The sequence below is a fragment of the Chiloscyllium plagiosum genome, chromosome 19 (genome assembly GCF_004010195.1).
Source record: "Chiloscyllium plagiosum isolate BGI_BamShark_2017 chromosome 19, ASM401019v2, whole genome shotgun sequence".
NCBI classification, from domain to species: Eukaryota; Metazoa; Chordata; class Chondrichthyes; order Orectolobiformes; family Hemiscylliidae; genus Chiloscyllium; species Chiloscyllium plagiosum.
Window position 1 is genome coordinate 52,531,950 of NC_057728.1, and position 14,757 is coordinate 52,546,706.

At 42.4% G+C, this 14,757-nt stretch overlaps 1 protein-coding gene across 2 annotated transcripts in view; it reads left to right on the forward strand.

The window, feature by feature from the left end:
- The window catches only part of tmtc3 (transmembrane O-mannosyltransferase targeting cadherins 3), a 63,135-nt gene extending 50,679 nt beyond the window's left edge, over window positions 1-12,456 (forward strand). For both annotated transcript variants that reach the window (XM_043709892.1, XM_043709893.1), the window contains exons 13-14: window positions 3,774-4,000; window positions 9,834-12,456. In XM_043709892.1, the coding sequence (XP_043565827.1) occupies window positions 3,774-4,000; window positions 9,834-10,660 (1,054 nt within the window). In that variant the 3' untranslated portion in view covers window positions 10,661-12,456. The remainder of the gene's footprint in view (window positions 1-3,773; window positions 4,001-9,833) is intronic.
- Window positions 12,457-14,757: the final 2,301 nt, after the last annotated feature.

Here is a 14,757-nt window from a genome sequence, read left to right on the forward strand (position 1 = left end):
AGAGTAAACTGAAATGTCAGTCACATTGGTGTGGATTTGAAGTCACTGTGGGCAAGACAGGGTAATGACACTTGCTTCCCTAAAATAAATTAGTGAACCAGATGTGTTTTTGTGCAATCTGGCAACCTCATAATCACTTTTAATAAATAAGCTTATTACTCCTAGGTTTGTTTAACAACTGAATTCAGATTTTCATAACTGCCATAGTAGGATATGGGATTGCTTTCTGAGGTACTAGTTCAATCATTTCTGTTGACATATTTGTCCATATAATAGAAACTTCTTTAAATGATCTCCACTGTGATTAATTGGAGGTTAAGTTCAATGTGCTCCATGTATGCTGCAAGCAAAACACTGCTGAAGTTTGTTAGAAACTTATGTTGAGAGCTTAGGAACATGAGTAGGCCAGTGGCTCATTGTACCTGCACCATCATTTTATAGTATCGTGGCTGACTGAACACTTCAATATCTTTTTGCCTGGACCATTCCCTTAACTGTTTATGCAAATTGATAATCATGAATCTAGCAACTTACCCTTTAATATTCCCGACGACAGAGCTTTCACACCCCTCTGGGTTAGGGAATTCCAAAGATTCACAATCTACTGAGTAAAGAAATTTCTCCTTGTCCTAAAAGGCATCCCATCTTATTTTTAAATTGCTGCCTGTGGTTTGAGATAAGCCAACCAGAGGAAATGTCATACCTGCAACTACTCTATCTATCGCTTTCGATATTTTGTAGGATTCAATGAGATCATTTCTCATACTTCAAAATTCTAGAGAATGCAAGCCCAGTTTGCCCAGTCTCTTGTCAAAGGACAGGTTGCACCAACTGAGGAACAATGCTGGTGAACCTTATCTGTGACAATGATATCTTTTCTGAAGTAAGGAGGCCAAAACTGCGCACACTGCTCCAGGTGTAGTCTAATCAAGCTTCTGAGTAGTTGAAGCAAGCCTTCATTGCTCCTGTTCTCAGATCTTCTTGCAATGGAAGCTAACATTCTGTTAACCTTATGGCTTGTTGCATTTGCATGTTGGCCTTCATTCACAAGGACACGTATTTATGCAGTTATTGTCATGATAGGTTGCAGAAACTTTTTATTCAGGAAAACTAATTTGAGAAAAAGTCCTGTATTAAATGCTTAAATGACTATTGCAGTGCAAGATTTACGAAATAACGAGATCTTTTCTATTTACTGCATCACTGTGGATGTTTATAGTTCTGAGTAGTTTTCTTTTGATGCAAATCATTGTCACTGTGGAAAGTAATGTCGGAGACTTTTAAAATGTTTTTGAACCCTAAAGCTGGTTATGTTTGAACAGTGTGCTGTCAGTTGATGATATAAATCTTCATTTGTACTGCTGATTTTCATTTGCTATTTTGTTGACAGCATCTTTATCGTGTTTCTAGGTTTTTAAAAAAAAAATGCAGGTTAGTTATCTGAATCCAAAAATGAATTTGTATATACTATTTGTTCTAAATACTATAAGATTTACGTTACCTGCTGATATCCATTAACCTGCTGCAGATTGTGGTAGTAGAGATTGTACTGGTCCCTTGTACAGATACTTGCAGAAGTACGAGTTAGTGTCTGACTATTTGTGGGATCTTGCTGTACATGATTTTTCATTGGTGTTCATGAGTTAGTGGCAGCACTGATGGCCAACGTTTGCTGCCCATCCCTGGTTTCCCTCATGAAGGTAATGGTGAATTTCCACGTTGAACTGCAGTCCATTTGCTGCAAGGTGACCCACAATGCAGTTAAGGAGAGAGTTCCACGGCTTGACCCAGTGACCCTGAAGGAAAGGCAATATGTATCCAAATCATGGTAGTGAGTAGGTTGGAGACAAAATTACACGGTGGTGCTCCCATCTGTCTGCTGCCATTGTCCTTCTAAATGCTGGTGGTCATGGATTTGGAAAGTGATGTCAGAGCAGCCTTGGTGAATTGTGCATCTTGCAGATGGCATTGGGTATTGATGATGGGGGGGGGGGGGTGAATGTTTGTGGACAGGGTGCCAGTCAAGCAGCTGTTTTGGCTTGGATGGTGTTGAGTTTCTTGTGCTGTTGGAGTCGCGACCATCCAGGCAAGTGGGGAGTATTCCATTATACTTTTGACAGGCTTTGAGGAATTAGGTGAGTTACTTGCTACAGGATTCAGAGTTTCTGACTTGCTCTTGTGCACAGCATTCCCTCTAATTTTCATTGTGACTGCACCAACATCCGAGGGGTCCATGCTTGGCCATGACTTCCAGAGCCAGATTTCAATGTCGTGATCAGCCTACTGTAATTGTCCAGGTTGGATTTGTCTTGCTTTTTTGTATATAGAATATAACTGGCGCACTTTCCACATTATTGGACAGATGCCTGCGTTGTGGGTGGTCTGGAAAAGCATGAGTCTCGAATGCTATTGCTAGAATGTTGTCAGTCCCAATAGCTATTGCTGCATCCAGTGCATCCAGCTGCTTCTTGATATCACTTGGAGTGAATTGAAATAGCTGGGGCCCACTGGAGGTGACAAAGATGGATCATCCACTCAGCAATTGTAGCTGAAGATTGTTACAAATTCTTCAGCCATATCTTTTGCACTGATGTGCCAGGCTTCCCTGTCATTGAGGTGGGAATGTTTGTGGCGTTCTTGTCCATGAACATTCATGATCAGACGTGGCAGATTTGAGGATAAGGCAAGTTTGTTTCTCCCTAAAGTGTGTTCCCTCGTCACCTTTAGGATCTGACCAGCTCAGTCAGCAGTGCTGTTGCTGACCCAGTCTTGTGTAAACATTGATGTCCCCTACCTAGAGTGCATTCTGCTCCCTTGCCACCTTCAGTGTTTCCTCAAATGCTCTGCAACATGAAGGAGTACAGATTTATCAGGTGAGGGTAGTGGGGTGGAAAGGTACTTGATAATCAACAGGACACTTCCTTGCCCGTGTCTGATACTATGAGATTCCATTCAGTCAAGAGTCAATGTTGAGGGCTCCCAGTGCAACTCTCTCCTGATAGTATACCACTATGATGCTACCTCTGCTGGATTGGTCCTGCTAATGGTGCAGAAAATGTGATGGTGTTGTTTAGGACATAATGTGTGACTGTGCCAGGCTATGGCTGAACTGCTTTGGCAATTGTGGTACAAATCCCCATAAGTAAAGAGAACTTTATATGGTTGACAAGCTTGTGTTTACTGTTGTTGCTCCCATGCCTTAGTTGATGCCAGTGATTTCTCTGGTTTAATTTCTTTTGCGAGACTTTTTAACTGTTGGTAAATGCTGAGTGGCTTGTGAAGCCACTTCAGAGGGCCATTGAGAAGCAGGCACATTGCTGTGGGTCTGAAATCACATGTGAGCCAGAGCAGGTAACAATGTTATTTTGCTTTTCTGAGGGACATTAGTGAACTAGATTGGCATGATTTCATGGTCACCATTAGGTTTTCAGTTCCAGATTTTTCATTGAATTGAAATTTCACTATCTGTCTTGGTTGGATTTGAATCCTTATACCCAGAATATTACCTGAGTCTGTGGATCACAATCGCTTGGACATTGTCTCGCCAAATTTGGCTCCTGCCTAACCTATATTATAGCAGTGACTGTGTTAAAACCAGTGGCTTTAAACAGTTTTGGAGTTTTTGAGATTGTGGATGGTGCTATAAAAATTCAAGTTGTTCTTTCTCTTCAATTCATCACTCAGAACAGTGGGATTTATTTAATGCCTCCTGCCATGATCAGAACTACAATATTTGCACATACCTTGCAGTAAATGCTTTGTTTGATTTTCAGGGGTGAGTTACTTCTGAAGATGGACAGGCCTCTGGAGGCCAGGGATGCCTACATAAGAGCCTTGGAGTTGGATAAGACCAATGCTGACCTCTGGTATAATTTGGCGATTGTTTACATTGAGCTCAAAGATCCAACTGAAGCCTTGAAACATTTCAACCAAGCTCTAGAAATCAGTTCTAACCACAAGCTGGCACTATTTAACTCTGGTCTGCTTATGCAAGAATCAGGTAAATGGGCAAGTTATCCTTAAAACCAATCTTTGCTTAAATCGGTGATGTACTGAGCATTGAACTGGTGTTACAAGTTTAAAGCCGATTTCAAATGTTATCAAAGGACCTGTTTTGTGAGGAGCTATTGGGTAAGATACAAGTGCTTGAGGTAAATGTCTTTTTATCAATGGGTAGGAAGGTCATTTCTTCTGTGCTGTTAACTTCGTCCGTGGCTGCCATCTCTCGAGGATTGAAAATCCCACTGGAGTAGAATAATGAAGCTGAATCCAATGTGCTGAGCACTCATTGCAAAAACTCTCATTTGAAAGTTCAAAATTGATTATTTCATACATTTGAAAATTGGAAAATTTATTGTCAACACTAAGCTTTCTCACCCTTTTAATTCTAATTGAAGGTTCTTCATATGCACTTTGAAAAACAGGATGTAAGTTTGCTCATTAAGCTGATAAATTTGTTCTCAGATGTTTTGTCACCATGCTAGGTAACATCAGTGAGTCTCAGTGAAGTGCTGGTGTTCTGACCAGCTTTCTACTTGTGTCTTGGTCTGTTAAGGTGGGTGATTTCATTTCTGGTTCTTTTTCTGAGAGATTGGTAAGTGGGGGCCAAATCGATATGTTTATTGATGGAGTTCCGTTTTAAATGCCAGGCCTTTAGGAATTTTCGTGCATGTCTCTGTTTAGCCAGCTATTACTAGCATCCTTACACACAGATAAAGAAGAACACCACTTTGCCTGGGGCAACACATCCATCCTAGAACAGACTAAACAGAGACACACAGCAATTCCTAGAGGCTGGCATTCAAACCGGAACTCCATCAATAAACACGCCGATTTGGACTCCATTTACCAACCCCTCAGAAAAAGAACCAGAAATTATATCACCAGCCTTAACAAACCAAGACACCTAAATAGAAAGTGGGACAGAACACCAGTGCTTCCCCGGAGGCTCACTGGTGACAAAACGTCTGAGAACAAACCTACCAGCTCAGCGAGCAAACTTACAACCTGAACCACAACATGAGCTACAAAGCTTCTCAAAAATCGCAATCTTTGCAAAACATTTAAGGTACACAAGATAAAAAGTGATTAATGCTTTGGAATGTATTTAGAAGTTTTAAATGTAGAGATTGATTTAATCTTGATCCTCCGATCTGTATTGAATCGTTTTGACGACAGTATGTGGTGATTACTCAAATATCCCCTAGGCTGGTCTGTGTCTATCAACTCTGGCCCAGTTGGATGACGTGCCAGCTCTGAGTCAGAGCTCTGACTTCCATTCCCCCTCTACAAAAGTCAAAGCTGACATGCCCAGTACAATACAAGTAAAGGGCTGCAATGTTGTAGGTATAGGTGTTAAATGGAGGGCCTATTTGCATGCATTGGTAAATGTGAAAAGTGCCATGAGGCTATGTCAAAGCAGATGGGTAGTCTTCCTAATGTCCTAGCCCTGGATGTAGGTTTGCTCGCTGAGCTGGAAGGTTCATTTCTAGATGTTTCGTCACCCAACTAGGTAGCATCTTCAGTGGGCCTCAAGCGAAGCACTGCTGATATTCCTGCTTTCTATTTATATGTTTGAGTTTCTTTGGTGATGTCACTTCCTGTTCTCCTTTTCAGGGTGTGGTAGATGGGGTCTAACTTGATGTTTGTTGATAGAGTTAGACCTCCATCTAACACCCCCTGAGAAAAAGAACAGGAAGTGACTTCACCACAGGAAATGTCATCACCACAGCAATTGATTTCACCGACCCAAAGAAACCCAAACATAGAAAGCAGGGATTATCAGCAGTGCTTCGTCTGAGGCCCACTAAAGATATTACCTAGTAGGGTGATGAAACATCTGGAAATGAACCTTCTAGCTCGGTGAGCTAACCTACATCCAGAACCTCAACCTGAGCTACAAATCTTATCAAAACTCGCTACTGTCCTAGCCATTATTTATTTCTGAAAGGACATCTTCACAGTAGGTTATCTCTTTGGCAGCTAGTTGTGTGCACATTGGCTGCCTTGTTTTCTTACATTGCAACAAGGACTGCATCGGAAAAGTACAGCATTGGCTGCAGAGTGCTTTAAGGTATCCAAATGTGGTCAATGGCATCATATAAATGTAAGCTTTTCTTCCTTAATCATGATATACCTCTCTAATTGCCCTTTGAAATAGCCTAAAATGTTGTTCAGTTGTGACCACCATCTTTTTCAGATTAGTTAGAGATGGGTAACAATGCTGGGATTGCCAATGACCGCTGTGTCCTGTGAATTAGAAGAACGTGGCCACTTGCTTTGGCTGTTGCTGAATACAGAGGAACCTTGATTTATCTGAAGGACATGGTCGGGCAGTATTTCGGTTGGATAATCGAATGTCGGATAACATAGTTTAGCCGAGCATCAGGACCTTGCGATCTTGCCGGATAATCGAGATTCCTCTGTATCTCTTCCCACATAGGCTGCATTTACCATCACAATCAGGTGCCCTAGGTCTGACCTTCCCTGCCTGATGCCAGCCATGTACGCTCCATCTTACTGCAGTCTGTTATATCACCAGCTAATATCACAAGCCCTGTCTGCACATATACAGGACCATTTTGACATTACGAATAACTAATCTACTCTAGTTATTGGTTGCATTAGGAAGGACTTGTAGAGTCATAACGATATACAGCACGGAAACAAACCCTTTGGTCCAACTTGTCCATACTGACCAGATATCCCAACCCAATCTAATCCCACCTGGTGCTCCCGGCCCATATCCCTCCAAACCCTAGCTATTCATATACTCATCTAAATGCCTTTTGAATGTTGCAATCCTACTAGCCTCCATCACTTCTTTTGGCAGCTCACATGCACCACCCTCTGCATGAAAGCGTTGCCCCTTAGGTCTCTTTTACATTTTTCCCCTCTCACTCTAAACCTATGCGGTCTAGTTTTGGTCTCCTCCACCCCAGGGAAGAGACTTTGTTTATTTATCCTATGCATGCCCCTCATGACTTTATAAACCTCTATGAGGTCACTCCTCAGCCTCCAATGCTCCAGGGAAAACAGCCGCAGCCTATTCAGTCTCTCCCTAGAGCATTCATCCTTCAACCCTGGTAACATCCTTGTAAATCTTTTCTGAACCTTTTCAAGTTTCACAACAACTTTCCAATAGGAAGGAGACCAGAATTGCTTTCAATATTCTAACAGTGTCCTAACCAAGGTCCTGTACAGCCGCAACATGACCTCCCAACTCCTGTACTCAATACTCTGACCAATAAAGGAAAGCATACCAAATGCTGCCTTCACTATCCTATCTCCTGCAACTCTACTTTCAAGGAGTTATGAATCTGCACTCCAAGGTTTCTTTGTTCAACAACACTCCCTAGAATCTTACCATTAAGTGCATAAGTCCTGTTAAGAATTGCTTTCCCAAAATGCAGCACCTCACGTTTATCTAAATTAATCTCCATCTGCCACTTCTCAGCGTAGGTGCCCATCTGATCAAGATCCTGTAGTAAGCTGAGGTGACCTTCACAACCCCAATTTTGGTGTCGTCTGCAAACTTACTAACTATACCTCTTATGCTCACATCCAAATCATTTACTTAAATGACGAAAAGTAGTGGACTCAGCACTGATCCTTGTGGCACTCAACTGGTCACAGACCTCCAGTCTGAAAAATAACCTTGCACCACCACTCCGTCCCACTTTTGACCCAGTTTTGTATCCAGATGGCTAGTTCTTCCTGTATTCCATAAGATCTAACCTTGCTAAGCAAGTTTCCCATGGAGAACCTTGTCGAATGCCTTACTGAAGTCAGTTGATGTGGATTGGTAAGCACTGCTGCCTTGCAGCGCGAAGACCCAGGTTCGACTCCAGCCTTGGGCGACTGTCTGTGTGGAGTTTGCACATTCTCCCCATGTCTGTGTGAGTTTCCTCCCACAGTCCAAAAGATGTGTAGGTCACATGAATTTGCCATGTTGAATTGTCCATAGTGTTAGGTGCATTAGTCAGAGGGAAGTGGAGCTGGGTGGTTTACTCTTCGGAGGGTCGGTGTGGACTTGTTGGGCCGAAGGGCCTGTTTCCACACTGTAGGGGATCTAATCCAATCTAATTTTCTAAGAATAAACATTTTTGTTGGGTTAATTGAAGACTAGGTGCCCTGTATAAGGTGGTCATGGTTTAAGTTCATCTCTCGGCATCTCCTGAGTATATAATCTAAACTGACACTTCCATTGCAGTCTTTGAGGAAGGCCTGCACTGCCATCTTACACCCTGTCAATTTGCTCAGTTGGGCATAAAAGGTGCCAAGACACAATTTCGAAAAAGAGCAAAGATGTTGTCACCAATATACTGGGACAAATTCTTATCCCAAAAACATCTTTTTTTGAAAAAATGAGGCCTGGCAGGTTTTGGTAGTATTTTTGTGAGCCCCTGATGTGCATACATGCTGTTGTGTTTCTGGTATTACAACACTGACTGCATTTCTAAACTGTCCAGTTGGCTATGTGCTGCAGTCAGTTTGTTCGCAGCTAGGCTGTGGATCATTGTATTGCAGTTGAGGTCCTGGAAACGGTTACCTGACAACCTCATTGATGTCCTTTGGAAATGAGAAACAGCATTTTAAAGGTGGGGGGAGGTAATTAGTTGTGAGAAGCATGCTGTAGTATAAATTCTTATAGGCTAACCCACATTGAAGGATTCTCAAGTAATAATTGTGCAATTTGTTTTACATTAAGTCAAAAAGAAGCATTCAGTAAAATATAACCTTTCAGCTTCTAATGGGTTCTGTACCACATTTTGTCTTGGAGTAAATTTGCTTAGCACTCTGTTTATCTTTCTCCCAATCCATGGAAGTATGATCTCTGGAGATCACAGCCATTAGTTTAATTATTCCAGCATTTGATGAAATTGTGGCTGATTTGGGATCTAATTCCATCTACATTCCTTGCCTGATTTCTTTTTTAACCTTTAGTTAATGGAAATCGTCCAAGCTCACTTTTGAAAAGTTGCTAAATCAATTGATTGGCATAGACTGCAATCTTGCATCCATAAAACATCAATGTAACTTGGGTTCAAGAAAGTTAAAAATCACGCAACACCAGGTTATAGTCCAACAGGTTTATTTGGAAGCACTAGCTTTCGGAGTGCTGCTCCTTCATCAGACTGTTGTGGACTATAAGAACATAAGACACAGAATTTATAGCAAAAATTTACAGTGTGAAATTGTAACTGAAATTGTATGTTGAAAAAGACCTGGATTGTTTGTTAAGTCTCTCATCTTTTAGAATGGGCATGTTGGTTTCAGTTCTTTCATATGTAAATCCCAGAACTGTTTTAAAGTTACATTCTCAAGTGAACTTTAGCAATTGGTGTCATGTTGGCCAGATAATGCGTTTAAGGTGTGAGGTGCCCTGTGTGAGGCTGTCTGTGCCACAATGTTCAGACTATTTTGAATCTAAAAAATTGATTTACAGAATCTTACATGGATTCGTGCAGTTTTTGAGCAAAATAAAATGTAATTCTGCAAGTAAAACCCATAACCCCCCCCCCCCCCCCCCCCCCCCCCCCGCCACACATACTTGACTGTCTGAGAGAGAGTATGAGAGTGTAAAGGGGTATAAGTCTATGAGAGGGTGCGTGTGTGTATGTGTGAGCGTACGAGAGAGATGGTCTGCGTGAGAGTATGGGTCTGTAGGTGTATGTTCAAGAAAGTAGGGTTCAAGAAAGGAAGAGGAGTTATTTGTCATGGTTGCAGTCAGGTACTGCTTCCAGAAATTTACTTTGCTAACAAGGTGATTGAAGTGAAGACAATGAATTTTAAGATACTAAATGAATTAACATTTCCCTGTGATTTAACAGGTGAAGCAAGCCTGAGACCTGAAGCAAAGAAGCGGTTTTTGAGTTATGTGGAAATGGAACCTGAGGATGCAAATGGCTACTTCAATCTGGGTATGCTTGCCATGGACAACAAGGAGAATGTTGAAGCTGAATCCTGGATGAAGAAATCCATTCAGGTGCAACCAGGTTTCCGCAGCGCACTATTTAACCTGGCACTGCTATATTCTCAAACTGGGATGGAGATGCAGGCTCTTCCAGTTCTGGAGGACTTACTACATCATCACCCTGATCACATTAAAGGCCTTATCCTGAAGGGGGACATTCTCATGAACAAGAAAAAGGATATTAAAGGAGCCAAAAAATGCTTTGAAAGGATTTTGGAAATCGATCCCTCCAACGTTCAGGGGAAGCACAACCTGTGCGTGGTGTACTTTGAAGAGAAGGACCTTATGAGGGCTGAAGCTTGTCTGTCTGAGACCTTGGCTTTAGCACCTGATGAGGAGTACATCCACCGACACCTGAGCATTGTACGCAACAAGATAGCAGCTCAGGGCAGTGGAGGCTCGTTGGAACAGTCAGCACCAGCCATCAGCCCAGCAAAGCGAGTGGGCGGTGAAGCCTCTACTGAGAGCCGGAAGGGGCACAGCAGCGAGCAGAGAAAAGTTTCCAAAATAGGGGACGCTTCTGAAGGTGACACAGAGTTTTCCAGCAATTCAAAACAATCTCAAAACAGTCTGAACAAACGGACAAAAAAAAAGTCCAACAAAGAAATCAAAGAAATTGAAAAGAAGCGAGCCGCTGCCTTAAAGCGGCTGGAAGAGATTGAACGCATTTTGAATGTCGAATAGAATGGAAGTTGTGAACACTAAGGACGTATGTGATCATCGTCCTTTTAACTTGATTATATTATTGTGGCAACAATGGTTTACAGTTTCCTGCCATGCAGGAAGCATTTATTTTATGCAAAGTAACTTAAATAGGAATCATAATTAATACCAACAAAGCAAATGATTTGTCTGAATGCAAATTTAAACACTAATTTAATAAACTGAAAGGCTCCTACCTCCTCTCACTATAACAAGCTCAAACAAATAGCCTTTCACAGTGCAGATTCGGTTAAAGTCCTTGCATTTTGGGACCAGACCACAGTTTGAAGGTTTGGGAGGATCTTGAGCCAACCCAAGTTACTTGATTGCCCAGTAGCTCAAATGATTTCCATGTCTTCCCCTATTGGTTCAATGCTTAAGTGAATAGCAACATGTGGGATTACAAATTAGAATGTTCAAATTGAATCCAAATGTATTAACAAATTTCATCTGAGAGTCCCCAATCTGCTTTGATACCACTGGGTTGAGGAAGTAAGTAAAAATTTGCCAACTTTCACCATTTTGGCTGCTGTTTGGTGGCCCTGTTGGGAAGCACAAATGGATCAATGCAATGAGCTGATGGGGCTTGGCTTAAAAAACTTCTCCTTCCGCCCCCTGCTCCCCCTTGCAACCACAGCATGTTGCAGCCAGAACAAAGCTCTGACAATGCTCAAAGAGCTAGGTACGAACTGCGTCCACATGTGCCATCAGAAGGGAGGAGGAACAAAAGCTGAAAAAGAGAGCAAGTTTTCAAAGGCTTGCATTGGTTTCCCACCCAGAATCATTGATGAAAGTGATTCCTCTGTTGCTGTGGCCAGTAAGCTGAATGCATGAGTCACAGCCGGTGGCCACACGACTGGATACAGTTAAGGATATGTTGTTCTGTGGTGGTTTGTTACTTAAGGGGTGTGCTTGTAGAATAGAGATAGCAAGTTTTACACCTCCATTTTGTGAAACCTGAGTATCTTTTGTTTAAAAGGAAAGCATTTCCTGAGGACTCAAAACTGTTCCCTTGAGTATGAAAGGAACTGTTTGAACTTTTGAATTCTGAAGTTGTTATACAACCTGTAGCACACTTCCACAGCCTCTTATTTATGTAACATATAACTGAGTGTTTTGTTTGCTGCCTTCACGTGTTGGGTAGTGCTTAGGTAAGCTCAGTTTTCATTTTCTGTGCACAAACTTTGATTACTGTGGCAATAAAAATATCTTTACTGGCATACTGTTAAACCACTCCTGACACGAATGTTACTTAGAAGCAACACATTTTTAACAGAAAATATGTTTTTTTTCCATGTTGGGTTTTTGTATAAACATTTTAGTCTTTGTTCAAATCATGCATCATTTTTTTTTTTGAAAAATTAAGTATATTGTGTTCATTTATCTTGAAGTCAACATTGGGTCAAACCTTTTGCTCCATTTTCATGTTTCATTTGTCATTATACAGACGACCCAGATTTTGCATCTTTCCTATGTAATGCTGTAGTTACAGGAATTGCATCTAATTATGTAAGGTTCAAATTTCTGCTGATGAGTTTACACTGCAAATTTTTCCTGAGTTCTCAGTTTTGCCATGTTAGTTCATAAAGACTTGACTGACTTTTTGATGGACTGAATCACTAACCAGAAACACATTTTTTAAGTGAAACCACTCTATTCTGATTACTCTAATGTCTTGATCTATGTTTAACTGACATTAACAAGTGTATAACCTGTCTCCGAAATGGATTACTTTTTTGTCTTTGCTTGAATGCAAATAAACTTTGAATTTCAGAGAATTGTGTCCTTGGGCCAGTTTCTGCTTTTCTCCGGGATTTATGTGGGTTTGTCAACTGCCCCTTGTTTTGAGAATGACTCCTACCCGGGGTTGAGTTTTTTTTACCGGGAGCCTTCGTATGACTCAGCATGCTGATTGTCAAGCAGGAGGACTTTGAACTCAATAGGCAGAATTTCTCATGCAGTAGTGGGATCCACAGTTGAGGATTTCCTTCCCTTTATTTGCTGCTGCTGCTCTGCCTCATTCTTAAGACTCAGTGACTGACCGTGAAGCCACTTGATGGGCAAGTTGTCAGCATTTTGAGCGATTGGTTGTAAATGCTCCCAAGTCATTAATGTAAATGCTGCCACATTTCATATAGAACTTCTGAGAGTCTTTGAAGTAACACGGGGCATGTCTTTTGACTCATCCCTTCTATACTTACTTTTTATATTGCTCAAGAAAACAATGCCCACAGCCTTGTCTTTGTTTCCTGTGACTTCAGTGTAGAAGTGCTGTTTCAGCCATGGGAGAAGATTGGTGTTATAATTGGTGTTTGCTGTGGAGGAAATGGCAGAAGGAGACATGAGTATCATAGCAACCAAGTGAAGTCTTTGCAAATTTAAACTGCCAAAATATCTTGCCTTCACTGTTAATATTTCGGGTTGAGTGACCTTCCTCTGAACAGGTTCTGAGGGAAGGTCCCTTGACCCAAAATGTTAACTCTGATTTCTCTCCACGGATGCTGTCAGACTTGCTGCGCTTTTCCAGCAGTCTCTGTTTTTGTTGCTGATTTGTGGCATCTACAGTTTTTTGGGGTTTTATTGTCTTGCCTTCACAGCCAATTCCCTTAAGCTAGCTCGTTATATAATAGCATGATAACTGTGTTTGCATATTGTAATGGTTATTGCTTCCCCAAACGTGTGAAAGGTCTCCAGTTCAAAAGTGAACAATCATTGTTATCAGTTTATGGGCTCTTGTGACACAGTGGTAGCATGTGTACCTGTAGGCCAGAAGGCCTGGGTTCAAGTTCACCTCCAGAGGTGTGTCATAATGTCTGAGCAGGTTGGTTGTGGCAGAGTCTCATCATAATTAGGTTGAAACCCAAACCAACAGGTTAATTAGCTAAAGCACTGGCCCCTGTAAGGGCTTTAACAAAAAGCCAGTTTCAAAGGAAACTTCATCAACAAACCCCGTGACAATGCCCAAAGCATGAAACAAATGACAATATTTTCATTTTCATGAACTGAAAAGGCTGGAAACATTCAGCAGGTCAGGCCAAGCTGCATCCATAGTGACAAAGCAGAGTTAATGTTTTAAGTCCGTAATTATTTGTCAGACCTGGAAGATGTTACACGGGCACAGATGGGCGCTTCTGTGGCCACAAGCAAAACTGCAGGATGATGTGTTGCCTCTGTGGTGCCAGGAGAAAGTGAGGACTGCAGATGCTGGAGATCAGAGCTGAAAATGTGTTGCTGGAAAAGCGCAGCAGGTCAGGCAGCATCCAAGGAGTAGGACAATCAACGTTTCGGGCATGAGCTCTTCTTCAGGAATGAGGAAAGTGTGCCAAGCAGGCTAAGATAAAAGGTAGGGAGGAGACACTTGGGGGAAGGGTGTTGGAAATGCGATAGGTGGAAGGAGGTTAAGGTGAGGGTGATAAGGTGAGGGTGATAGGCCAGAGTCGGGGTGGGGTCCTGTCCCCCTTAGTCCAAGAACTCCCCACCTATGTTCGAGACACCACCCACACCCTCCTCCACCTCCATGATTTTTGCTTCCCCGGTCCCCAACGCCTTATCTTCACCACGGATATCCAGTCCCTGTACACCTCCATCCCCCATTACGAATGACTCAAAGCCCTCCGCTTCTTCCTTTCCCACCGTACCAACCAGTACCCTTCCACTGACACCCTCCTTCGACTGACTGAACTGGTCCACACTCTGAACAACTTCTCTTTCCAATCCTCCCACTTCCTCCAAACCAAAGGAGTAGCCATGGGCACCCGCATGGGCCCCAGCTATGCCTGCCGCTTCGTAGGATATGTGGAACAGTCCATCTTCCGCAACTACACTGGCCCCAACCCCCACCTTTTCCTCCGCTACATCGATGACTGTATCGGCGCCGCCTCGTGCTCCCACGAGGAGGTTGAACAGTTCATCCACTTCACCAACACCTTCCACCCCGACCTCAAATTCACCTAGACAGTCTCAGATTCCTCCCTCCCCTCCCTCGACCTTTCTATTTCTATCTCAGGTGACCGAATCAACACGGACATCTACTACAAACCGACCGACTCCCACAGCTACCTGGACTACACCACCTCCCA